We start from the raw sequence: 27,602 nt of genomic DNA, 5'->3' as shown, positions 1-27,602 counted from the left end.
CGGAGTTCCAGATAATGTGGAATCAAATATGTTAGTGAGTTGTACTGTAACAAATCCACACAATGACTATTTTATGTTTGAAGTGGAGGTGGTGTTTGGAGTGCCTGTAAATGCCTTGTTGGAAAAATCAATTCTGAGCATCCCCTTTCTCCACATTTTGCTTCATTTTCCCTGAATGTGTTTTGACACTGAAAGTTTCAGTCTCTCCACCTGCAGAGATTTACTCACTTGACTTTTTTGAGCTTACTCCAGAGTTACACCAGGGTGGCTGAAAACAACATGTGCTTTTGAAGGCCATGTTAACCAGTGCTTAATTACTTTATAGAATCATATAGTGTTAAGGTTGGAAAAGAACTTTAAGATCATCAAGTCCCACCATCATTCGACTGGTAAAACAACGTAAGAAAAGCATGCACAGGAGGCAGATGAAGAAGAAATTGAGCAACATATCTCACTTTTTGCTTCCTCAAGTCATCTAACTAGACCTCAAACTCCATATTTTTGGGAGACTTGCACCATGTAGAGCAGTGCTGGTAGGATTGACAGAGCTTGTTTTATTTGGGGCAGGCACAGGAAAAAATAAGGCTTCTTGGTACACTCAGAAAGCTCAAGGCACTTGGGGGAAAATATCAATAATCCCCATTTGATAGAGGATGGGAGTCAGGCATGGAGCTGTGTCTTGTCAAGCACCACCGAGCCGGTCACTGCCAGAGCAGGGCCTTCAAATCTCCTTGAAATAGGAAAGTTGATGAGAGAGAGAGATATGGGAGGGCTCTTCCAACCCGCCGGGCCGAGGGAGAGGTTTTATAGAGAGATGTAACGTGTTCCTTAGTTTGATTTATTTTTTCCTTGCTAAGAAGAGTCTGCAGTAGTCCATGTTTGATAGTCTTTGCCCTGGGTGCACCAAGCTTTTGCATTTTCTGAAGGGATATATTGGTGGTATTGTGAAAATGTAACTGTGACCTATTTAGGCGGGTTGGAGTGGGGTACAAATCTCTGCACTAGGAAGAAGTATCATTTTCCAGCTGGGCAGAAAATCGCATTTATTCTGTAATAGAACACAAGAGCTCATTGAACACCGGAGTGGAGTGGCTGAGCCGTCGGCGCTCCACCGGGGGAATGAAGTCTCCGCTTAAATATTCCATCAGATAGCAGAAATCCTGGGAGTCCGAAGAACAGAATTACTGGCTTCAGTAGATGACCAAAAAGTTGTTCTTTTTCTCCGGAGAGACTGCTCGGCTGCAGCAGGGGATTGTGTTCAGGGGAGCTGCAAGATGCTTTCTGTATGTGTTCTCCTTGCTGGTTGTCAAGGGCTGAAAATAAAGAGGAAAATATTATATATAAATAACCTGGTCTGGCAGGGAGGTAACATTAGAGATCCCGGCGCATTTAAATGAGTCTTTCTCAGAAACAGGAACTTTTGGATCAAAGGCTTCTGTTTCTCAGAAAATTGACTATTTGACCTAAACACTCAGAAGTTGTAGGGGACTACCTGAAATTATTAGAGGTGTTGGTGTTAATGTTGCAGTCAGGATCAGACAGTTTGGAGGAGGAGGTGGGATCTCCTCTTAGATCGGTTGTTGTGGTCAGGAAAAAAGCAGAGGCACACAAGCCTCTCTCCTGGCAAATAGCTTGTGCATCCAAAACTACACCTATTTTTGCCATCCCTCCTTACTAGTCTAATAGGAAATTGCTTCCCTTTATGAACCTAGAATTTGCCACTTTTCTTCAGGAAATACTCAAATATGAAGGATTTTTAAAATTTATTTAAAGAAGCGTCACAAATTCATTCTGTAATAAAAATATTAACATGCAAGACAGTGAATTTGGGCAGTGTCACATCATTAGGTTTGTGCAGGTGCTCTGAGATGCTTCACAGTTGTTAAATTTCACAATGCAGGGTGGGCAAATCTTATCTCGGCCTCGTGCTGGTGACACAGCAGCCAACTTGTTGAATTCCCCTAAGTTATGGAAATATGTAGTGCAGGACCTAAACTCTGTATTACAAGTTTTGACATAACTCCTTTGCAACCAGTGGGGAACATATATTATTTTCTGCCCTTCAAAGCTGCTTTTCTGCAGAGATAACATTGGCAAGGATTGCTCCGAAGATAGGCGCTCACTCAGCGGAGGAACATTGCTGTATTACTCACAAAGATAAGGAGGTATTAAGAACTTCCATGGAGTTCTTACCAAAAATCAATTCTATCTTTTATAGTTCTCCAGAGATAATTCATCCCTCTCCCCATCCTAATCCGCACTGGCGGGGGGGTGGAGGCAAGGAGAGGGTTGTGGCACAAAAAGTGGAGGTTACAGTCTCACAGCCCTTTTGTGATTTATTTTGAAATTAAAAATTATGCCTTTTCTAGATGGGCATCAGCCAAAAAGTGGTGGTCATTCCCGAATAATTCATAAGTGAATTGCAGGGAATTAAACTGCTCTGCCTGCCAGGAGAAACCAACAGTTTCATTGGCAGGAGGAGCTCGTCTCTCCTAAGGAGAGATGCAAGATCATACTGCAGATGAACAAGGTATCTTCCCTAATCCAAGGGGTGAGAGATGGACTCTCTCCTTCTGACCATATTAAAAATATGTGATTAGCCAGATCACACCTATTCTAAAGCAGAAGGTGAGCTGATGGGTTCGGTATTAGATTTCCAAACTCATCCTATAGTTTGAGTTTTCATCCCTGCCACCAATATTTTGCATGATGGTGACATAAGGAGTTTGTCATTTCTGAGCCCTGTTTGGTTTTATCTCTTTAGGATGAGACTCCTGATTTAGTAACCTGGTCTAGTGGAAGGTGTCCCTGCCCATGGCAAATGGATTGGAACGGGGTGATCTTTAAGGTCACTTACAACCCAAACCATTCTGTGATTCTGTGATTTTGGTTGTCTGTGCAAATTCTTTGCCATCTGTGGGTGAAGAGCCTGTAAAAATACGTGGCCTTGCCCTGAGCAGGTTATCCTGGAATATCTGGTCTTGGTAAACAGAAAATTGCCCAAACAGTGGCTTGGCAAAAATCTTAACTCCTGAGCAAGAATGAATTTAGACTTTTATTCTGAATTGAGTATCTTGTGCCTCTAAATACCTGCTATTCTTGAGCAGTCAGAGAGCTTGTTAATCATATTGCTTATGATAAATGACATTTTTTGCCATTCTGTCATTCAGCATGTCTGGTGTATGTCAAGGGTAATATTCTCTTGTGGTGGTGTAGAATATTGAAAATGGAAATAATATCTTTACAGTTCCTCAGGTGTCCAGACTAAAATTGTAACTTGTCTTTTCTCCTCCTGGTTCTTTATGCTTTTGACCATCACTGACTATTTTTTTTCCTTTTTAATTTACAGAAGGCGTAGATACAAGTCCTGACAACACCTTTCCTACTTAGGGGATTAAGAAAGTGTTCTTGTTCTTGCTCACAGATTATGGTTAGATTTGTTTCTCCCTGTAAGGCACCTAGATTTTTTAAACAGTTTTCTGTGCAGATAACTGAGTAAATCTTAGATTTTTGTAGGAAGCCTTTAATAGCCAGAGCACAAGATGTTTATCCTGTGGTAGCAGATGTAGCTTAGAAACCCATAAAGAATTTGTGGCAAAAGGAAGCAAATAGTTATTGTATTAAAATTCCTAATGCTTTATTTTTCTTGTTACTTCATCCCACAGTTCTGGAGGTCATTTTGGCTGAACTTAATGAGTTCCTGGGTGTACACAGAGCACACCAACCTTATGTGTTTATTTCTCTAGCTCAGAAATAGTAGGGGAGGGGAAGAAGATCCAAAATAAAACAAAAATCTCATGTCTGCCAGGGTCTGATTGAGTGCATGAAACAAACTCAGATCTTTTTCTGGATCTGAAGTTCTTTATTAAAGGCTCTTTAGCTCCCTAAAAAAGAAGTGGTGGCAGGTCCTTTTCCTGCATTTCAGTGATATTTCTTTTTTGAGAGAGATTTTTAGACATTATCAGAAGTTCTGCTGTCTGTCTGGCAACTGGGAGCAGTAACAGTTCTTGGTGGGAGAGAGGAAAGGGTTTTCCTTTTCCCACTTTATTAGGGAATAATATGGTGTAAAAATAATCATAGGACCCACAAGGATCATTGAAGTCCAACTCCTGGAAAAGAGGGAAAGAAAAAAATTAGAAAGTGAATTGAGGAGTGATCTTTGCTGAGTCAAAGATGCCATTCAAGAAAAATAAATAAATCTCCTGCCCCAGCTGGAAAAGGAATCCTCTGTCCTTCTGCAAAGTCAGAGATCTAAATAAGTCTTCTCTGGAACTTTCTCCATCTGCAGCAAGAGGCTCAATTGGTACACAAGTGTCCATATCTACCCTTGAGGGAAGATGAAGGAAGTCCCATCACACCTGAAACGATTCATAATTCTTCTGAAATACAAAAAGCAAAGTTAGCAACAGGAAGTGTATAGTTATAGTGTGATATACTGACCTTGAATGTTGTGTTTCCATCATGTGTGTTCTGTCAGGTCAGGAGGGCTGATCCCCTGGTGTCTGTCAGGCTGCTGGGGGGAAGGTTTCTCTGCTGCAGCTGTGGGACACTGCCAGGAGGAGCAGGGTGTTCTCATCCCTGCCTGCTCCTTTCTCCCCCTCTCCTTTGAGCTGGTTAACAAGTTGATGAGGATAAATGTTGGGGGTTTGGGGGAAGAAGGAGAGGAGAATTTTGGCTTGTCCTTCAGCTCTCTGACCTAATCTGCCCTGTGGTTGTACAGCCACTGGATGTTGTGGGACGAATGTGGATGAAGCCAGGGTAACGTGCAAAAACCATCTAAGAAAGTCTAAACTGTCAGTGCCTCGTGTCCCAAGCTGTTGGTCATTGCAAGCAACTTCGTCCTCTCAGGCATTATATTAGAAGCCAGAAGACCCCAGGAGATCGTAAGCTAATTCGTTTTGGCTGCAACGTGCCAGACGGATACATTCTCGTGGTTTGGCACAGTGACACTGAACTCACTATTTTAAGCAAGAGAATCGGTACCTTAGTGACCAAACTGGGATTGTTCAGCTATCCCTGCAAAGTTATATATCTAAAAGTTAGATATCTAAGCCCCTTCTGAAAGTAATGAATGCTGCATGAGAATATGAGGTGTAATTACTTTTTAATAACTGCTGAGCTACATCACATCTGAGCAGCTTCTTATTTGAGAGTATCCCGAGGCATTTTTTATTTTGCTGGATGTGCATAAGAAATTAAGCCCTGGTAGCTACACCTGGTAGTGACAGGTGTGAGACAGAAGAACTCAAGAGTGAAGAGACCCTCCCTAAATAAGACCTCGAGGACCGAAACTTGCACGATTAAGAATCATGTGATGGAAAAAAAACAGCAACCAATTGCTGCCCATGCACAATCTGGCTTGTTTCACATCTCCTTTGACCATGTGTCCACAACATACTCTCTTGTCCCATCTTCCTTATTTTGCCCTGGAAATGCTTGTTCAGTGTAACTCCTCTTTATCTCCTCTTGCTGCTTCTTACAAGTCCCGTGTTTCATGGGTTTCCTGGGTCTTTTGTCCTTCACCCTTTGCTTCAGTGTGACCTTTGGCCACTAGTCACCTGCATGAAAGTATTCTGAGTGACATGAAAAGCAAATGTATTCTTCCCTCATCTAGTTTTCATCTTCCTGCTAAATGCTAGACAAAAAGACAGCTCAGAATGAGGGACAGGAAAAAGAAAAAATACCTGTAATACAGAAAAGCTAATATTTTCTGGATTTTGGAGGGGGCAGCTAATGAATTGTAGAATCACAGAATCATAGAATGGTTTGGGTTGGAAGGGACCTTAAAGATTATCTGGTTCCAGTTCCCCTGCCTGGGTAGAGACACCTGCAATGAAGAGGTGGAAAAAAAGAAAAATAAAAGGTTGAAAGAAAACAGAAAATCAAAACAAAAAGAAAAAACAAAGAAATGTGAAAGAAAACCTTCAGTGTTGTTTCTGTTCCTGATTTATCCAGGCAGTAGTGGGGGTGCAAGGCACTATTTACAAACCTAATTCAGGTCCCTGTGGATTTACAGTTTGAACTGGGAGGTGAGAGAAATTAAGGGGGAAAACCTCCCTCATTTCGATTTATTTCTCTGTAATACAACCCAGAGCGTAGTTCATCCTGGGGAGAGGAGGGAACAACAGGTTGTTGCTGCTAGTAGGATTTGGGTCAATTCATAGGTAAATCTCTCCTCCACCCCACAAAACTCATGAAGACAGAGCTGGTAAAGGTCTGAGTTCATGCAACAGGGGTTTAGAAAGAGTGACAACAAGAGAGGGTCAGATGGATAGCTGCAGATTAACTTTGCATCAGCTGTACAGGCTTTTGTGACATTTCATGACTAAGAACAGTTTGGTATCTTGAGATAAAAAACTTCTCTTTAGTTTTTGGCTTTTTGGGGGGTCTTTGGTGATCATCAGCTTTTGTCCCTGAGAATTTCAGTCCCCTCTCAGCGGGGAGTCACCTGGTAGTGAACCAGCCTGAGGTCTGTGGAAGGGGAAGGTTGCATGGGAATCCGACAACTCTGAAATGAAGGATTTCTATTTTTTTTATGTCCAAGTGGAAAGTTAATGTTACGTAAAACTGCCTACTGAAGCCAATTCCTTCACTAAATTTGTTTTCATTTGGTTTTTTTCATTCCTCCCATGTGTCCAAGAAAAATATTACTTAGCTAAAAGGCATTAATTCAGTTTAAATCAGAGTATCAAGCCCTCTGAGTCTAGGACCGATGTGTGCACAAGTTTCTTGTTTAAATTAAGCCTGCTGGTTGCTGGCTTGTTTGTTTCTCCTGCTTTCCCTATATTCAGGATGCTTATCTCATAAACTGCTAGAAAAATAATGGCAGAGGACCATTTTTTTAAAATAATTTAGATGGAAAAGCAATATCCTGCAGAATTTCTATAATCAAGTATGTCCCCAATCCAGCTTGTGCGGAAACTTGATCAAAATAGATCCTTAACTCCTAGTTAAGCCTAATTAGGATACAGAGTTCAATACAAAGCCACTTCTCATTTTCCTTTGCAATCAGCACATCATTTTTGTTTTGTTAAAGGACACAAGTTGCATCCCTTAGATAAACAGCTTGGGCAAGCTCTGCAAAACAATTAGTGCATCTTTCACATGGTCTAAACTTGATTGAATAATTACTCAAATAATGGTCAGTAATGGAATACATAGGGTTATCTCCTGGCTAATCCTCAGGTAATGGAGTTGGTGTATCTCTGATTTTTCTCTTAGCTGTTCCCAGTGAACAGGAGACTGAGACAAAAGTGATTATGGGAAGTGCAGGGAGTCACTGGAGGCCAGCAAGGAAAAGGAGGCCTTATCTTAAGCAATTAATCAAGAAAACTCCTATTGTGGGACAATTATTCAAAGCTAATTCTAAAATAGCTTTAGAGCCTGAGGTCCTGAAGGTTTTTTAGTGTAGGTTTTTGTTTTTGTTTTGTTTTAAGAATTTTGCCAAGGTCATTGGGAGCACTGGGGCAGCCCTTGCATCCAAATGAAGGCTGTGGCATAAGAAGAGAGTTGAGTGTAAAGTGCAGCTTCACACAACATGGGCCTTGAGGTCCTTGTCAAAGCTGTAAAGTTTTATTTTAAAAAATGGGTTGGAATGTTTCTAAACAGAGACAATATTCTAAAATTTGCTTAATGCTTCCCCAAAAAAATCACAGAATCACAGAATAGTTTGTGTTGGAAGGGACCTTAAAGACCATCTGGTTCCACCCCCTGCCCTGGGCAGGGACACCTTCCACTAGACCAGGTTGTTCCAAGCCCCGTCCAACCTGGCCTTAACAGTTCCAGGAATGGGGCAGCCACAGCTTCTCTGGACAACCTGTACCAGGGCCTCACCACCCTCAGAGTAAAGAATTTCTGCCTTATATCCATTTTAAACCTACTCTTGTCAGTTTGAAGTCGTTCCCCCTTGTTCTGTCACTGTTGTAAAAGAGGATCCTCTCTTTGCATCCGTTGCAAGTAATGCCAAGAGAAGTATTATCACAGTCATTTCACCTCCATGCTTAGCTCTCCTAGTGTACCTGCAGGACTCTGATATCTTTGAATCTCTTTTATTCTTTTTCTCTGATGTTTTTCACTGCTTTTTGCTTAACTTAATTGTCCTACAAAGTCTTTCAGTAACCGCAGACATGTAGGATTGTTTTGTGGCTGTGGCTTTGCAAAAGACCACGAGGTCTTTCCAGTTGTGTCCCCAAAAAGCCCTTGGACAGTGAGAGCATCTAACAGACTCCCGTGCTCTGTTTTCAGCCTCTGAGCTCCCTTGGAAGTGAGATTTATTTGAAGATGTTGCCGTGATCCATGAGGTCCTACGGAAAGAAGCAATACATTTTAGCAGCTGTCCCTGAAAAATTATAAGGTCACCGGAAAAAAAAAGCAGAGGTTTTAAATTGGATGCAGTTTAAATTTTCCTACGGCCTCCTGAATCGGGCTCCTTGCCGGGGAGGGAAGCTGCCCACAGAGTTATTGCTCAGCACAGTCACCCCGTGCTCCCGGAGCAGTGTTTTCCCAGCGGTGCTGACAGAGGCATTTTGAACCCACCGTGGCGTCTCAGGCCGTCCGATCCGGTGTCAGATGGCTCTGCGGTGCCGCCAGGGAAGTGCTGCTGGATGGGTGATTGCGCTGCCCTGATTAGTTTTCTCTCTGCCTATGGGCACCTTTAGCAGGGCAGGGTTACAGGGAGAGCCAGGACACACATGTGCTCCTGTACGGAATGAAGCAGAGAGGCTGGAAGACAAAGAGAGTCACTAATTGGATTTGTAGCTGTAAGAAAAAAAGCTCTTAAAGTAAACATTTTCCTCTCTTTAAGTCTTTCCTTGGCTTCTTTCGTGAAGGCCGCCTGAAAGTATCTGTTTCGGGGGTGAACCCTTCCCAGCAAATTTAATTTTGAGGCTTGTCAAGCTTTATTAAAACCTTATCATCAGTGATTTCCTTCTCTGCTAGATCAAGAAGATTGTATTTGTTATGGGATTCGTATTGTAGCTCAAAATTCATCCAAGCAAATGGGAGGTTTCATATATGTACCAGGACACACCGTGCCAGTTCAGACTGCTGGAATCCCGGGATGTGCGTGGTCAGCACATCCTCCTGAAGGCTTTGGAGGCTGTTCAGAGTCGTCAGCTGGAACTGCATTTGCGTTTCTGAGTTAGCAACTGTTAGAATAAACTCGTGGCTCTGCATGGCAAAAGCATTCCTAATTGCTGCTGGTATCCCTTAAACAAATGAGTGGATAGACCCATTCCCAAGAGCTGGAATATTTGGTAAACACTTCTGGGTATGGTGTGGCTATGTATAGTAAGACACAGGATGAACACATCTTTTTTTTACTTGGAAAATGTAGTAATTCCACTCTCATTAGTGAGAGCTTCCAGTCAATGGCAGGGCTTTTTTATTTGTTTTTTTAATTAAATTTCAGTGACTTGTCTTAATTCGTGCCACTGTGCATTGATGCCACAGATCAGAGTGTCACCTAGCAGAGTATTCAGGCTTTTTCCAATTTAGTCTAGAGCACAAGACCTAGTTGACTTTTTTATACCTCTCAATTCATCTATTGGAGATAAACTTCTCACTCCCCAAATCTTCCTCATTTTTATAAAATATTTTTTTAGTTGCTGGGAAAATACTTAATTTCCCTTTCTTACCCAATGAAGACAAAAAGATGGGTGGAAGAGTCTCTGAATACGTGCCCTGTTTGTTGGGTTTGTTTTTTTTTTTATAGTGCCAGGACTAACCAAAGCACTTTGAAAAACACAGATACGGTTCTTGCCCTGAGCATCTTTATCATTTGGATTCAAACGTGCCCTTGCAATTGCAAGTGATGCACAAGAGGAGGAGGAGAGGAAAGGCAATTAATGGCCAAATGAGTTGTTGAACTGAAAAGTTATTTGAAGGTGATACAAACACTCAGAGCCTTTTTTTATGGCAGCAAAGTTGCATCTATTTGTCCTGCATAACCAGAGTGATGAAGGTCTTTAAGCTGCACTTCCTTCTGGGAATTCATTTCTGCAGAAGCTCCATCATGTGAACAAGAATGTAACAGATTAAGACCCAAAGTAGCCCAGGTTTCTTTTTGAGGACTAAAGTGAGTCACAGGCAGACACAGGTAATTGTAGCTTATCCCAGACCTTGTCTGGCAGAGGAGTTCTCCCTCCATGTGGATTTTGTGCCTCACCTGGCACAGAGACGTCTGTGTTTATCATCTGAACTTTGAGATGAGCTCATCTTTTGATAGGAGACCACTGTCTTCATATCCCCATTTCTTCCATGCCAAACATCTCCCCTGTGCTGATCAGTATTGCCACATCCTCCCCTCCCACCTCTGCCACAAAACCAGTAATGAGTTGGGTCACTAATGATCTCTGGGCTGAAGGGCATGTTAGCTATTTATAGCAGCAATATAAATAGAAATATGCTTATTAGTACAATCTAAAATACCCCACCGTGCCATCGTGTCTGTCTCTTACTTGCTGTCTCTGGGACTCCTGAGGATGAGAAATGTGACTCTTAAATTCTAGAACCTGGGCTCTAAACCACATTTCTGCTCTCACAGATGTGTTACACAGAAAGCAAGGCTTTTTTGAGTTTAAATTCTGAACTTTTGGGGAGAAAGAGTGAGGTCTGAAGTAGTAAACTGAAAGAAATATGTGCTGTCTGTGGGACAGTTACGCCTTCCTATTACTCTGTTCTTTAGCTCCATTGCAAAATAAGATATTAATTAAACAATCACTGTATTTTCTCACTGCTAAATCCAAGTACCCAAATGCACATGTAGGTTGAACATCAGTGGAGGACTAAAATTCTGCAATGCCAGGTAAAAATTATTAGTATGGAAGAGGTACAGGTACCCCAGTGCAATAAATAACTAGTCTGTTCCTCTGCCAGGGGGTACAACAGTTGCTTCCTAAAATATTTGTAAAAGCCTGGGGGTTTTTAACCTAGGATTTTATTGAAGGTAGAAGAGTGTATTTTCTTATACAAGACCATAATATAGAAAAGGAAAAGCGCTGTAAAATCCTTCCAGATGTTTATATGGGTTCAGTGTTTTTGTTTTTAGTAAGATTTGTGATACTTGAAAAGCTGGTTTGGAAAGCTCAGCCAGGAAGATTAGATACAGAGGTGCAAAGTGAAAAGGCTGACGGTCTGCTTTCCTTTTCTCAAGAAAAAATGCATATAAACCCCTCGTATTATATTTGGGAATTATTAGATACAGATAATACGATGTGGATTTTGAGTCTTTAGATCATAAATTTGATCTTTGCAAGAGGAGCGGTGCAGAATCTGAGTTGTAATGGGAATTCTCATCCAGAAACACTCCTGGGAAGATTATTAAAATACTACAGGTACTGACATCGACTACAAAGATCTACTTGTGCATATTTCTTTAAAGGGGGGGAAAAAACACCTTAATACACAGTATTACCATAGCCAGGCCCTATTATACTATTGTAATCATAGCTGAAGCAAGAACGGTGATTAACGATGGCAATTTATTGTATCTGACGAGGGGAGAAAATAGGAGATGTTGTCGTTATCATAAATCATATCATAAATAACCAAAGAGAAGCACTCAGAAAGCTTGTGTGGTGTCAGCAGCAAGCCCTTTCAGGCACGTTAGCCCAGGATGTAGCCATAGAAACCCCAAAGTCATATTGTTATCTTAGTCTTGCTGCAGTTATGTGATACAACAGTATTAACATATAGATTAGGCCATTTATAATACTAGGTGTCATTTCAGGTTGGCTTGCTTATATAGCAGTTTAGTTTTTTATTGTGCCGAATGTGAGGGAAACGCTGCATTTTTACAGGTCAGTATAGAGCCATTTATAACGTATGGGCTTCACACCTCTGTCAGTCTTGCTAATGTACTCTGTTATTGATTGGTTGTACTCTGTGAATTGTCATTGCCTAATTACCTTGTCTTTGCTAATAATTTTATTTTTTAGAAGTCAAAATGCTCCTTTAAAGGGAAAACCTCTGTGCCTGCACGTGTGCTTCGGGATGAGTTCCCGGTTCTTTTAAGGATCGTACACCCCAGAGGGAGCAAAAAGTGAAATAAAAAGCATGGAGGTTAATCCAAATTTTGTTCAGAGGTTTTCTCTCCCTGGCTCCGTGTTTTGGTCTAACAGTGGTGGTTTGCACATCACACTCTGCTCTGCAGATTTGAGGGAGAGACTCAGTCACAGATAATTCAGAGCAACACCAAAGTGACTGAGGCAAGGCTGACAGGGAGCTGGTTGGTTCTCACACATCCTCTTCCTGCAGATGCTTCTGGAGTTGTTTCTCCTCTCCATCCAGAGCTGCATCACAGCTCCAGGCACATCAGCCCAGCACTGCTGTGCATTCATGTGTGTGTGATCTACAAAAACTGTTGAGCCACTGTTAAAAAGTCAAAGCAAAAATGAATTCTCCCTCGTATTTAGATAGAAACACCTTTTTGCTTGCTGTAGCAGCACAGATTCAGGACTAATTTTGTCAGGTCAGAGAGAGATGGTGAGTGTAGCAGATAACAATCTGCCAATACTGTTTTTCTGTCCCCAGCAGGGATCTGGCTGTGCCATTCTAAGAATCCTATGTAATTTGGCTTCATAAAATTGCATTTTTTAAAAAATACTAGAATAGGACAGCCACTAGTTAAGTACTGAGAAGTGTTATTCTCATTGTATCTGTATCCTAAAGCAGCACTGGAAGCCCAAGTTTCACATTATACCCTTAGCCAAGATCTGATGCCCAGAGTGATGCTCAGCACCTCTCTCCTCTTCTTTCCAACACCTTAGATTTGTGTGATCCCGAGGTGGGATTTTTACTTTGCCAACTGTACAGTAAAATACTTTGTCTTTGGTTTTTTTCTTCCACCCCCAGATGTATTTCCACCTGAGTCAGCCCGTTAAGTCACTGCACTATGGAGAGGGGGCAAGATGATGGTATAAGAAAGGAGCTGCAGGACTTTCCTCTGACTTGTTCTAGCCCAAATGTTTGAGTAGTATCATGACAGACCAGATTAGTGATTTGAGCTCAGACCAGTAGATAATCTTTCTTATTTTAGCCTTTTTTTAGTTCCCCATTCTCCTGCACAAATGCTTGAACCACAACAAATGAAAGAATTGGACTGTTTCTTTTTAAAGGAACAAGGTGATGTAGAACTGCAGCTTTAGGAGTTGTGGTTTGTTTCTGGCAAACTATCAATACCCTGTTCTCATGCTTGCTGGCAGTGTCAGTGGAAATATTTGAGACACATGGAAGATGAGCTCCTTTATGGTGCTCTCTTACCAACTCTCTTCCCATAGAAAATACCAACTGGAAAATGCCAGGGTTTGGTGATAGCTTGGTCGATCTTATACAGTAAAAGAGAAATCTGTTGGTTTATCACCTGTTTGGTAAACAGGTCACATCAGTGATCAGTTGTTTTTGTAGGGCAGAGGAATTACAATTATAAATATACATATATACACAAGTATCTCTATAAAATCCAGTTTTTTAAGCTGCAAGTGTATTGCAGGTATCTTAGTGTCTTCATATTCCATTAGACTATCAGGATATTGGCCTGTAGGATATCAGGATTGAATTTTGTCCCTCTTCCATTAATTTCCTTTATGGACTACAAGCACACTTTCTGTTTGTTTTGGGAAAAGCCCATTGTTATTACAAGTTAAAGAGATAAAACATATCATGGCGTAAGAAAAAAACCCTTTATTTTAAACAGAAATTGAAAGCCCCTGCTTATCAGGATATGATAGGGATGTAAGCTCTTGACTTAATGACTTAAAATTTCCAAAAAATTATCTTTGGCTTCATCCCATGCTTGAACTAGACCATAGGAAAATTATTCTGGAAGTCTGCAGGAAGTTTTTTTCCTGGTTTTTTTTTTTACTAAAAAGTTTCATATGTTGGGTGGGAGCGATCTCTTCCTTCCTTGCATTTGAGAGGCTGAGCTGGCTGTGTATAAAACCCCCAGCTTGATATCCATGCGCTCCTAAGGAGTGTATGCTTGGAAAGGAAGATGAGTTGAAGATTTCAGTGCAGGCCTTTCCACATTATTTCCTTTCCTGAGTCCTAATTTTCCTTAAAAACCCTGACTCTCCCAATTCCATACTTCGGGACTTGGTACCACGCAGTGCAAAAGAGCAGTGAGACTGATATGAACAGAAGTATGTGTGAAAGAATTCCGAGATCTGTTGGCACACCTTGTTTGGCCACTTTGCATTCTGTTAGAACACAAAATGTTCAAGTCTAAAAAGAAAAGGGTTATGGAAGAAATTTAATTGTTGAAAATAGTCATTTATGAGTTGCGCGGAAACATCTGCTCTTTGTGAGTTGTATCCTCAGTGGGTTTGCTCTGATAGCTGATACTTTTTATCTGCCATACTACAGTTAATATCAAATACCAAATGCCAAAATCTTGCATTATTGTAATAAGAAGAGTTGACTTCCACAGGAATTGTTACCTCCCAGAGCTTTGTGCATTTAATATGTTAACTGTAGCATTGGAGGTAAGAGCTGCTGTTACTAAAATCAAGTTATTCTTTCTGCAGCAAGTGGTGTCCAGCTTTAGGCCAGCGTGTCTGACTCTGCTTCACCTTGTACCAAAGAAATACTGGTTTATTCTTAAATCTTCGTGTCTTACCCGGATGGTTTTATCCTGTCACCACCCTGTGATGTAACAAAATATTAATCCAGTTCTCAGAAGAGAGACTGGAACTTTGCTTAAATTAAATATCAACCAGCTGACAGGGTAGGTTTTTGGCAGGGCCAGGATATGAGCAGAGATCTTGTCTTTCCCAGTCTGTGCCATGTTCTCTAGGACTCCAACTGGCTCTAAGTACTTATGGTGCTGTCTCTGAAGCTACCAAGTAAAAAGTCTGGTAATGACCAAGATGATGACAATTCTAATTTTATAGGTGTATTTATACACTAATAGGTTTTCTTGTTTGAAAAATACTCACACGTAGGTGCCTCTCTCTTCAATCAGGTGAGTTTTGAATCTGTTTTTCCTGCCTTCACTATCATCTGACCTGTCGTTGTAAGAGCAATGTGTGCTGCCTCCTCTCTCAAGGCAGCCAGGAGAGCATGACAGTGTGGTAAGGGTGATTGCACTTTTTTTCCTGCAATAAAGGCAGATTTTCTGTTCCTTTGTACCCTTGTATCAGTTTTAGGGACAAACAGTCCCTAAACTTGGACGTTCATTACTGAAGTGTTGAGTATTGCTGTCCTGAAACTGAACTGCAGCCAAATTAAGCAGGTATAAATTCAATAAGCCTTTGGTTTTGGGGTCCCTGCTGTGCTACTGGAACATGATGTACCAAGAAATAGAGTTTGAGCTTCTTTAATGTTTTTTACTTAAAAAAGGTGCAGGAGTTTCAGTTTCTTGACTGAACTGTTCAGCTTAAGAAATTTTCCAGCATTTGAAGTGGTGACAGATCCCCACAGTTTGCATTTGGGATTCTAATGCTTTCTGTTCAGAAATCCCAAGGAGCTACATATTTATCAAGTTCAGCTTTTACAGCACCTCTGTGAGATGGAATTATCATCGTTTGTCAGATGGGAAGGCAGCAGGACGTAGTGTAACCTGCCCAAAATCGTGCTTCAGACCCGTGTCAAGAGAGGAGTGGCTTCCTTCCTCCCTTAACTTCAAAATCATCCTTTCATGGAAGTGAACTTGCCTTCTCACATAGACACAAATGATGTTGTTACCCATTTAGGTTGGAAAAGCCCTCTAAGTTCATAGAGTACAGCCATCAACCCAGCACTGCCAAGGCCACCAATAAACCAAGTGCCACATCTACATGTTTTTTGAACACTTCCAGGGATGGTGATTCCACCACTTCTCTGGCTTATCCTAGTACTCTCAAGCAAGAAATGCTGTCTTGATTTCTCACAAACAGCATGCTAACAGCTCTCAGCTTCTTTCATTTCAGTGATAGACAAATCCAGTGCTGAAATCATCCCTCCTCTATCCCGTGCACAGTCTGATCCCAGGCTCTGCACAAGGGGCAGGCTGACATCATAAACAATTGCTCTCCATGGCTTTAGTAATGTGAGCATTAATATTGATCCAGCACTGACTCCTCTAACGACCAGAAAAAAAAATGTATCTGTTATCTTGAGAAACCTCCCAAACAGCTCTAGTCTCCTTTCATTACAGCAGAGAGTTATGAGGGCAGATGGCCGAGGTGATATCCATTTGACCTGTAGATGCTAACTGGGGTTGGATCATTAATAAGGTGGCCGGAGATAGGGAGAAATGGCAGTGAAGAGAGTTAAAAAGCAATCCCATGCACAAAGGATGGCACGCCCAGAGGTGCCGGATAGGGAATGAGATGGACAAAGGTGAGAAAGTGGCTCATCACCAAGTCAGGCAGATCACACTTCAAACCTGATGTTTTCCCGTATTTGGTTCCTGCTCTGGTGTGAATCCTTTGGGAGGAAAAAGAGCCGTAGGTCTTGAACCCAAGATAAAAATTTCACTTTCTCTAATTACCAACCCCCCCCTAAAAAGAAAAAAAAGTGCTTCATTGTTTTCTTCCACAGCCGCAGCTGCGGTGGCTCAGGTTTGAAAGCTGCTGCCTGGCAGAAAACCAGTCCTTGCTGAGGATCAGACCATGGCCTCGCTCCAAGAGAAATTTGGATTTCATTTGACCACGATAGGATTCCAGATTGTCATCTGAGCATGTCTGAAAAGTGGTGAATGTGTGTCAGTAGTTAAGTGCTCGTGAACTTCCTTAGTCCCTGGATTGTTCAGGACTGACCCAGGCAATTTTTTCCAGATGTTTTGGGGAATCCAAGTCCATATAAAAGGGATGGTAATGCTTCTGCTTCCTTACTAAGTTGTCTTTGTGGCTTGCAGGAATGTGCATGAAAGCTGGAGCCAAGACACCCCGATTTCTAGTCTCACCTCTACAAACTGCACTTTAACCTTTCCTGCCCTTCCCTGGCACCTCCACACAAGATCACAGAAGCTTCGTGGGCCCGCTGCAAACTTTACTTGGCCTTATTAGAAAAAAAATAAGCATCGCTCTTTTTTTATTGTACAAAACTCCGGTCCCTGTTCTCCAAACCTCCTCTGAAATTGTTTTTTCGCTTTTGATCCAGCAGCTGCTGGTATCCTGCAATCCTGAGTAGGTAAAACATGAGAAGCACCTTGGGATGGGAAGAAGTTATAAAAATATGAAATATTTCAGTGCCCTTCCGTGAGACACGGTGTAACAGAGAGGCTGTTAAAATGGACACCAGGCAGAAATCTTTAGCAAATAAATGTTCTGATTTTTCTAGTAAATGTAATTTTTTTAATGCAGCAGTTTCTCTTCCACTTTATTGACTCTTTTTATCCCTGTGGTTTTTGTATTAAAATGGTATATGTTGCTATCTCTAAAGTCTGCATGATCAAACCCTATCTTCCCTAATATTTGAATCTGGCTACACTTTTCATCTTGCGGCTGAGGCAGAAGATTTCTCTAAATCCTGATTTTAAAGTATGGTGTTTGTTTTAAATTTTATCTCTCTTTTAAATGAAAACGAACTCTCAGTGGTGAACTGGGTGGAATGGGGTTGGGAGGGAACTGCTGGGTAGCAACCAGTGCTGTGTGACATCTGATGAATGCTGATTCTTCATCCCCAAAACGCTTCCGAGCAGGTGAAGGCAGCTGATTTCTGCAGCAGCTTAAACAGGGATTGAAATGACTTCCATGATGGGGAAGCAGGTTTTTTTCCCCCATAGCAGGTGCAGGCTCAGTCCACAGTGATTTCTCAGTTATACTCTAACTTTGCAGTTTAAAACATTTAATGTCAGTGCCCAGCCAGGCAAAACCTAACTCCCTAACATTTCTGTTTTTCACGGAAGGCTAAGGCTTTATCCTCAGGCAAAGTCTTCTCTCTGGGATGGCTGCTGTAAATCCTCTGGGCCCTGGCGAAAGCCAGACTTGCTAGCTCATTTTACTTAATTTGTGATGCTGGCAAGATTTGTGCTGCAGCCCAGGGCTCTTGACTCAACTCCTCTAAATCAGAGCATTGACACATTACAGTAGAGAAACACCAGCACAGAAAACCTGAAAATAAACTCCTTGAAAAGAGATATTTCAGAAAGATGCTGCCTTACAGAGCTTTAAAACAGTGTTAGTGGAACGTTTCAAGTTTCTCGGTGTTTGCTTCTTTAAAACCACCTGTTCATTAAGAAGTTGGGCTTTAGCCACTGTCCTAATAAATGTTTTTTACTACATATTTCTTGTGAGAATCTTGGGGCACTTGATATCTTTCCTCAGAAACCCTGCTAGACAAAATGTCATGAGTTTTTGCAGCTGGGTAAACAGAGATGTGGGGTAAAGTGAAGTGAGGTTGTCTGTGCAGGAATGGTAACCAGCATAGGTGTAATGATGTAATTACTGCAAATATAAATGTGTCAGGTTAATGCCTGTGTAGACATTCTTATTCCGGACTAAGAATCCTTTTTCCTGCTTGGGTAATTCCATTTTGAAAGTAAGGAAGTGTATCCAAGAGGATAAAGTGCTTGGCTGTGGTTGGGGAGATCAGAGTTTCTCTTCTTAAACCTGTTGTGGATTTGCTGGGAGATCTCAAGTGAATTTTCTCCTTTCTCTGCACCATAATGTCATGTGTGGGCCTGAAGATGGTGTTGTGTGTAGGGAAAAGAAAATAATTGCTATTAAACAAAAAAACCAGAGCAATCACACAGGTGGTGTCCACACTGGCTTGGACCAGTTGGTGCCTGATGTCCACACTGTGCCGCTTTCAGGTTTATCTTGTTTTCACAAGCTGGTTTTTTGTCTCACAGCCCGAAATCTCACTTGCTCTGGAGCACGTTAGGTGTATTCCTCTTTCATCTTGATTTCACTGCTGCAGGAAGCCAGCACACACACTCCAGGGTTGCTCCATGATGCAAACAAAACAACTGTAAGGGGGTGGGGTGGGGAAATCCATTTCAAAGGCATGTTCCTGATCCAAACCAACACACACACACACACACAGGATGCTGGGGTATTCCCATACAGTCATAACAGATAATGTCCATATGCAGCAGCTCTTAAGATGGTATCAGAGACAGAACCTGGGAGGTTTAATGGGATTTTTAGTCCTCTGCTTTACCCTTTATACTGTACTGCTTCAGGAAAAACAAACCAGGTCCAGGAAGATATTTTCCTAGTGGTTAATCTGCAGTCAAAATTGTGAGATATATAGTCAAGACAGGCAATTCTGTTTAATTTTACTTTGATGCTTTGCGGTCCACTGTGTTACAGCAAAAAATGTTTCAGGCTCTCTCCCTTCATTTAAAAAGGAATGAGGAGGTAATCATGGCATTTTTGAGTAGAAGTGGCACTTTGAACCTGCTCCATGAGCTCTGCCACCATTGGTGAGCTCTACCTGTGCTCATGGGTTTGATGTTGCACTGCCATGAGGGCACCTGCCAGTTCCAATGGTGGCTGATGTGAGACAGGAGATGCCACATGTTCCTTCCAGGCAGACTAGTAAGAAGCTCTTAGGTGGCCAGTTATCTCTTATGGGCTGAGATGCATGTGAACATTTGCTCTGATGCTCGTTTGTCTCTGTAAAACACATTTTAATTATCCTAATACTTTTTAAAATGTTCTTTGTTACAGAAGAGGAAGAGGAACAGGTGCCTACCGATGGAGGTACATCTGCAGAGGCCATGCAGGTCCCACTGGAGGAAGAAGGAGATATGGAAGAGGATGAGGCAATTAATGATGAGAACTACTTGAGTAAGGGACCGTTAGAAAGTCCTGATGCCGAGGAATTCCCACCCATGAAACGGCCAAAACTATCTGTTTCCAAAGGGGACACCTTGGACGTAACTCTGGAACCACGTGAGCCTCTCAGCTCAATAAATACTCAAAAAGTACCACCAATGCTCTCTCCAGTTCATGCTCAGGACAGTACAGACTTAGCCCCTCCTTCACCAGAACCACCGATGTTGGCTCCCATTGCAAAATCCCAAGTGCCAACCCCCAAAACTTTAGAGGCAAAGCCGTTTGTACCCAAAACAAAGTCCAAAACAAGTTCTCCAGGACAGAAGACAAAATCACCTAAAACTACACCCTCACCAGTGGTAGCTGGAAGCCCCATACGTTCACCAAAAACTGGATCCAAAGAAAAGAAGTCACCAGGTCGCGCCAAGAGCCCAAAAAGTCCTAAAAGTCCAAAGGTTCCTGCTCATGTTCCGCAACCGCCGGTGAAGGCTGAAATACCTAGTAGAACCCCTCTGGCTGCATTAAGTGACAAGATTGGAAAGGAAAACATTCAAGTAAAACAAGTACAGGCACCACCTGAGCCTCCCCCCAAGCCAAATATTGACAACCAGGTGAAGAAAGCACCAGTAATGGACAAGACCATTGACGATTCCATCGATGCTGTGATTGCTCGTGCGTGTGCGGAACGAGAACCGGATCCCTTCGAGTTTTCCTCTGGCTCCGAATCAGAAGGGGAAATTTTTACCAGTCCTAAAAGACTTTCTATTTCAGAGACTACAACTCCTAAACCTTCTGTTTCTGCCAATAATGCAAATAAGGCAGGAGCAACTCCAATACCTGCCTCAGGTGGGACTTCAAGTTCAGACATTTCATGGACAATGGATGACTCAATTGATGAGGTCATTCGGAAGGCAAATATGGGGACACCTTCTAATCCACCCACCAACTTCACTTATTTCTCCTCTCCTTCTGCGTCACCACCAACTCCAGAACCTCTTCTCAAAGTCTATGAGGAGAAAACCAAGTTGGCTTCATCGACAGAAGTGAAAAAGAAATTGAAAAAGGAGCTGAAAACAAAAATGAAGAAGAAAGAAAAACAAAAAGAAAAAGACAAAGAGAAGAACAAGGAGAAAAATAAGGAAAAAGAAAAGAACAAGGAGAAGGATAAAGACAAGGAGGGAAACAAGGAAGCAAAGTTTCAGTGGAAGGAACTACTCAAAGAGGATGATCCTGATCCCTATAAATTCAAACTAAAGGACTTTGAGGATGCTGACACAAAAGTAAAGTTGAAAGATGGCAATACCAAAAAAGAGAGAGAGAAACATAAAGATAAAAAAAAAGAGAAGGAGAAAGGCAAAAAAGACAAGGATAAAAAAGACAAAGAAAAACTCAAAGATAAGGGTAAGGAAGATAAGATAAAGATGCCATCAGCACCTCTTGTGTTACCTCCCAAAGAAATGTCTGTGCCCTTGTTCAGCACACCATCTGCCATGAGGCTTCCCAGCATGTTACCTTCCTTGTCTCCAATGCTTCCTGAAAAACTGTTTGAGGACAAAGAGAAACCAAAAGAGAAAAAGAAAGACAAAAAAGAGAAGAAGAAAAAGAAAGAAAGGGAGAAGGACAAAGAAAAGGAAAAGAAGGAGAAGGAAAAGGAGAGGAAAGAAAGAGAAAAGAAAGAGAAAGAGAAGGAGAAACACAAACATGAAAAGGTAAGCTGGTTGGATGAGTTCAGATGGCACAGTTGCTTGGAAAATCCACATGGATTCCTGTGTTTGCTGCTGAGTCTTGTCCAAGAGCTTTGAGGAGAAGTGGGATTACAGGTTTGGTGTCTTTTAAAAATAACAGCTCCAAGGAAGATGTCTGCCAAGAGTTTCAGGGATTGTCCCACCTCTTTGGAAAACAACACAGGAGAATTTCAATTCTGTGAATTTGAAATGTGAGATTGTCCTTCTGGTTTTTCTCAGCTCACTTTTCACCTGGAAAAGCTGGGGCTCAGGCTCAACAACAGCACACACACAAGGAAGGGATGCGGTGCTGGGGTGCAGAAATTTTGTTCTGTAAACTTCCACTAGTAGGGCCAGCAACCCTGTACCTTTCATATAAACTTTAAATTTTGTTCCTAAAAATCTTCTTTCAAAGCCTGGAAATTCCCAGGTGGACAGAAATGAGGAGCAGACTGCCCTCAAGCAGATGAGTTCCCCACTTATCTCAGGTGCTCAGAAGAGCTGCTGTCTCCTCTTAGCCAGTCTGCCCCCTTGTTGCTCCAGTTTGTTTGAAGTAAGAAAACTGTTTTCAAATTATGGTCTAAATGTTCAAATGTCACCTTTCGTTTTGAGCCTTGTGCTTGAGAGAGAGAAGGCAAGAGCTAATTTTCAAGGGGTTTGAGATCCTTTCACTCCTGTAACTCTACTGATTTACATCAACCAAAGATAATTTCTTCTTTCCAATATCACCTAATCTTGAGAATATATTTAATATTTAAGAAATGAAACCAGCATATTTGCATGTTATCAGATTTGAAATCCCATTAGAAGCAGCTCCCCTAATTCAGGATTTGCTCTAATTTTTTGTCACTTCACCTTATAATACGTATTAAATTGTTAATATTGAAAAGAAAGAAGAAAAGAGATTGTCTTCATATGTGATAACCTTGGATGCAGGATTTCCTAAATCTCTATCCTGAGCATTAGGAAACACTGTGTAAGTTCTGTTTTTACCAAGATGCTCTTTACATCCTCTTTTGGTTGTGATTCTTGGTTTGTACAAGCTCAGATTTGGGACATTTCCCACTCTCCTTTTTTGCCACTGTTATGTTTCCTGCTGGACTTGCAACAAAGTGCTGATTTCAAAACTTGATATATTTTTAAGTTGGCAAATGTTTTTTTCCATGGAGAATCTGGGTGATCTGGAGACCATTTGGGAGCTGTGGATGAGTTGGTGATCCACAGGGTGGTGGCCCAGTTGTGCATGATAATTTAATGTCTGGTTTTAGACTGCGACAACACTTTCACAGATTCCCCATTTTGTCTGTCTGTCTCTCATCACTGAGAGGTTTTGTCAGTATTTCACTGAGAATTTCTCCAGAGATTTCTTTTTAAGTTAAATGTGGGTGAATATGAAATAGAGGCAGTGAGTTGCTTGTTTTCCATGCATTCAGTTTTACATTTCTTCTGCAATTCTCTGTATCTAGTTTACTTTGGAGTGATATAGCAGATACATAAACAAATACAAACTGGTAAAGCTTCGGTATAGACTGAACAGATATATATATATATGTGGGGAAAAGGAGTTCAACACTAATAAAAACTTGGACAAATTAAATTGACAAAGCTACCCATTGCCCTGGCAAAAAGTCCCTGTCAAAAGATAAACTTTAAAGCTAGAATGCATGAAAGAGTCCCCAGATAGAATTAAAATTTAAACTGATTCTTGAGAGATAAGCTTTTTTTAAATCCACCTCTTTGCTGCAAGTCAGGATTTTAAAAATAAATTTCCCCTTTAAATCTCTTGAGCGATTTTCATTTTTTGCAAGGCCGCACTGCTGGTGTCCTGGAAAAATGGAGAGTTAGAGCTTTATCAGTTGGTGCCCTGAGGTATGTGGCAAAGAAGCTAAATCCTTGAAGATTAGCAAAAAAAATGCAGCACATGGCAATAAGGGGCTTATATGACTACTAGTATTAGTTCAGGTGAAAGAAGTATTGCTTATACATAAAACTGGACAAATCCACTGACAATGTATTTTTAGTTAGCTACAAAGGAGTCTTATATTGCTGGACTTTACCTCTTTGGTGATTTGGGAAGCTTAGTAATCCACTGTAAATGCTCTTCTGCTGGCCCCAATTCCCAGTATTACTCCAGAATGCTGCTCTTTCGTTTTAACCCCTAAAAGTACATGTTTCCTTAATTTAGCTTTTAGATCACACAATGACTTATTTAGCCAGCAGTTGTGCTGCAAGAGCAAATGATCAAGTTACAGCTCGGACGTTTAATCTTCCACGGCGCGTCCGCTCCAGAGGCGTAAGCACAACCTGGAAGATGAGTTTGTGGGCTCACTGCAGTTCCAGCTCATGATGGCCAGTAGAAAATATCACATTCCTATTTCTGATATTGCTACACTTAAACAAAAGAGTGACTCAGCTGTAACGTTCCCATTTTTGAGTCTTGGTATAGTTATTACCTAAGTGTGCATCCCATCCTGCTGGGGAGTTGAAGCTTTTTATCAAGTTTTTTTGCCCTGAGCTGCTGAAAGACACAGAACAGCAAACAGAACTCTGCAAAAATGGCAGAAAGCAGAAGTTGAAGGCGTCATACTGGGAGTGTTTGGTGGTGACACGAGGAAGAGCAGCTTTGGCACAGGGCTTGCCTGCAGCTCTGTGCTCCACAGGAGTATTGGGAGCTACCCTCGGAGCCAGAAAAGGAGACAGTGAGTTGGGGCACTGCCTTTCATGCTCTACCAAATTAAAAGCAAATGGTTGGAGCAGTTACACCCCACTTGTACTCCAGAGATTACCGGGCGTGCTGGAGGAGTGACTGAGCAGCTGCTGACCCAGTTTCAGCAAACCTTAATGCGCTGAGCTGGAAACTAAAGTAGTTGAGGAACTGCTTCATGAGAAATGGAGCCATCCTTGCATCATAGCAGGGCTTGCCAGAGCTGCCCCAAAGTCAGCTTCCCTCGCTCCTGAGTCAAAATCCTGACATGGATGTAGAGGAAGACCAAGCTAGGCAGGATATAACTGTGGATGCTCCTTAATTTGCTCTCTGCTTCAGTCATGCAAGCCCTACACACAAACCCACGTAGTAGAAAGATGCTTCCTATCCTCTTGCATCAAAGGATAAGATTTAGGATTGTGGTGGAGCCCTGTTTTCCGCTCCCAGCAGATTGGGATGTTGGTATCTGAGCATAAAGAAGTGGTTTATGTGCTTTTCTTCTGCCACATGAGCTCACACCACCATTGTTTAGAACATCTTGGTAGTATATAAATAATAGTACCAAGGACCTTTATAGATGGCGTGGGTTTCTCTCTGTGCTGTGTGCTGGAAGCTAAAGCAGCAGTGCCTGTCTTAGGAAGTTCTGTATTCCAAACAGGCACTACAGAAGGAGAAGAAACGTGCAGGAAAAGAGGTAAGATAGTCTGCACAAAACCATGTGCCTGAGCCTCTGGTACCCAGGGTTCAGTTCCCTGTCTCTTTGGAGTGGACAATGCTACAGGTTAAAAATGCTGGGAAAGCAGAGAAGAGACTCACCTGTGGAGGGTGGCAGTGAAATTGTTGCAGGCATTAGAACCTTCAGAGTAAAAAAGGTCTTGCAACACTCCAGGTGAATGACAAAAAATGTCAAAAAATGTAACAAAAAAATTGTGCTACATAAACAAAGGAGTAGAGAGGGGCTTGTGAAGTTGGCTAGTCCATATCCATGGAGAACTTTATTGGAGAGCACGGTTAACTGGATCAAAGCAGGAATACCACTCATGCTGCAGCCCTTCTCTCTCTGGAGCAGGCATCTCCTAGGGAGCAGCTCCATTTCTTTGGGCGAGGTGCATGGCACAGGACTTTGTCATTACCTTCCTCAATGTAAGTCCCATTTGAGCCCTCCCACTCTGCCCTGCTGTCTCCTGCACTGCTTTCTGTGCCTTGAATTGATTGTTTTGCCCTCCCTTTCTTTATGAAACCAGATATTTCCTCATGTTTCCATTGAATGTTTGCATGATAGTTTTGTCTCTAAGTTCCTGGACCAGGCTCAGCTAAGTGGTTATTTTGTTAAATATGACACACATGCTCAAAACAAGATCAGTCTCTGTCTCTTTTGAGATATATATATATATAAAATATATAATATATAATTTTATATATATATAGTGTATATACACATGTCTTGTATAGATATAAGTTGAGCAACTTATATATGGAGAATCATTACAGTGTCCACACAGGTTTTGCAAAGCAGTAGCTCAGTGGGTGTTTGTAATTTTGGCACATACTGGTTCCAAGAGTTCAAGGACATATTCAAGTGATCTAAACTCCACCAGATACTGAGGTTGGAAACCAAGCCATTTGAAAAATAGTCATTAAAACACTTGGCCTAATTGCATTAAAAGGCAGTGGTTGTTATCCCTGTGTGGATAGACACTTTCTTAAAGTATTCAGTGTTGGTACTTGGGGTTTATTTGCTTCCTCTGTGTCTCCTTGTCATTCAAGAAGGTCATGGGACATTTATGTGATGAACCTGGGAAATAATGGAATTTAAATCTCAGAAAAAAATTGCAAACACTGGTGGGTACCTGTCAAGCTTGAATACTAAGGAGAAAGCATTTCATGTCATTGTTTAGAAACATACTGGGGGGGTTTGTGTCTCTAGAAAAGTACTGCATCAGGAAGACCTGTTAACAAAGTGTATAAGCAGGTGCAAATGCAGCTAAATTTCAAGTTGATTTTTTAGTTTTGAATTTATATTTGTGATTTGCTATGTCTGGGATTCTCAACAAACTAAGACCATCCACGCCACAGCACAAAGAGTGAAAGAGCAGTATGTCATAGTTTTGTCTCATTAAGCTGATATACTCTGTTTGGTTAACTCCATCAGTGCTTTCTTGTAATTAATATATTTTGGGAGTCTGCTTGCAGTCTTTGATTGATGATTGTGTTCCCTTGTGCAGATAAAGGTGGAACCAGTTGTTCCAGCTCCATCACCGGTTATTCCTCGGCTGACATTAAGAGTGGGAGCAGGCCAAGACAAGATGTAAGTACGAATAAATCCATCTGTGAGGTGTGTGCTTACCACAGTTCATCCTCTGTCGCTTGTGGGAGCTCTTATTTTCAGTGAGAAATGCTTAAAAATTAGTGGCAAAATATACTCTTCAAGTGGGACCTGTCACCTTCCATCCATCCCAGTGTATGTCCCACTCCACGTCTTTCTAGGGCATGGATTACAAGACTCCATCTAGACTTGTATGATGCCTCCAGTGACATGTAGTGAGGTTTTTTTAATGGATGGTTATCCCTCATGTAACCTACAGCTAAGTTTCACAACACTCTTCAGCCAACAGTTGCTTTATGCTTTAAGGAATAACAGTTGGAATTCCTTTATCCGCGTCTGTTTTGTTATAACTGTTGATGATTATTCATGAGTGTACCTAACGCATTTCAAGTGTTGATTCATTAGCTCCCTAATTATTGGGTGCTGTTGTACAAATAATAGTTACTTTGTACTGGAGGAGTGTAAATAGGATGATCCCTATCCTGAGATCATCCAGCATAAACAGGTGGCTGGAGAGGCTGGGGAAACAGTGCGTCACCGGGCTTTTTAGGCTGGTCCTGTGTTGTATGTGAAGGGTTTCTTTTAGTCAGGTTTTTCATGTTGATTTAATGGTGCAGAGCACACTTTCATGTCTGGTGGTAAACATGAGCACCAAACTGTTCTTTCCATTCCTCATGTTAAGGATTGCTAAGTTTCTCTTACAGAACCATTATGAACTACATCTCCAAATCATTCATTTTTCTGCTTTATGAAGTTAAATGGCATTTTTATGATTATTCTCTTTTTCTCTGCTGTCCTACTCTTCCCCATTAGGTAACTGTGGCTTTTACTGGTTTGAAGCTGCTAAGAGACTTTAGTCTTTCCTTGGTTTCTGTGGGACACCCACACCCCAAATATCAGGACTTTATCCTGTCTTCAACCATTTTTGCTTTCTTCCTTTCACAATATTTAAGTGTGATATAAAATTTCTGTGCCTCAGGTTGCTGTACAAAGCTCTAGCTTTCTCAGGCCCGTTGTCTGTCCTGCTGTACATGATTTGAATGTGCATGGCTGCACAAACTGTGCCTTTAAAAGTCCACAAGCCCATATTCCTCCTTGAGGAGCTATGGATACTTTTAAATTCTGCTTTTGCAAGGACTGTACAG

General features: G+C 41.5%; 1 protein-coding gene and 1 long non-coding RNA gene across 2 annotated transcripts in view; one reads left to right on the top strand and one right to left on the bottom strand.

Annotated features, from left to right (window-relative positions):
- Window positions 1–27,602, top strand: part of TAF3 (TATA-box binding protein associated factor 3) — a 116,841-nt gene that overhangs the window by 67,558 nt on the left and 21,681 nt on the right. Inside the window, exons 3-4 of the mRNA XM_064656539.1 lie at window positions 19,596–21,412; window positions 26,357–26,439. Of these exons, the coding sequence (XP_064512609.1) occupies window positions 19,596–21,412; window positions 26,357–26,439 (1,900 nt within the window). The remainder of the gene's footprint in view (window positions 1–19,595; window positions 21,413–26,356; window positions 26,440–27,602) is intronic.
- Window positions 1,013–4,742, bottom strand: LOC135415038 (uncharacterized). The gene is made up of 2 exons (XR_010430948.1): window positions 4,441–4,742; window positions 1,013–1,313 (listed from the first exon to the last, which is right to left on the bottom strand). It is a non-coding gene; the product is annotated as an uncharacterized LOC135415038 (long non-coding RNA).

The sequence above is a fragment of the Pseudopipra pipra genome, chromosome 5, assembly GCF_036250125.1.
Source record: "Pseudopipra pipra isolate bDixPip1 chromosome 5, bDixPip1.hap1, whole genome shotgun sequence".
Taxonomy (NCBI): domain Eukaryota; kingdom Metazoa; phylum Chordata; class Aves; order Passeriformes; family Pipridae; genus Pseudopipra; species Pseudopipra pipra.
Note: the sequence above shows the minus strand (reverse complement) of the source record. Positions and strands in the feature narration are given on the sequence as shown.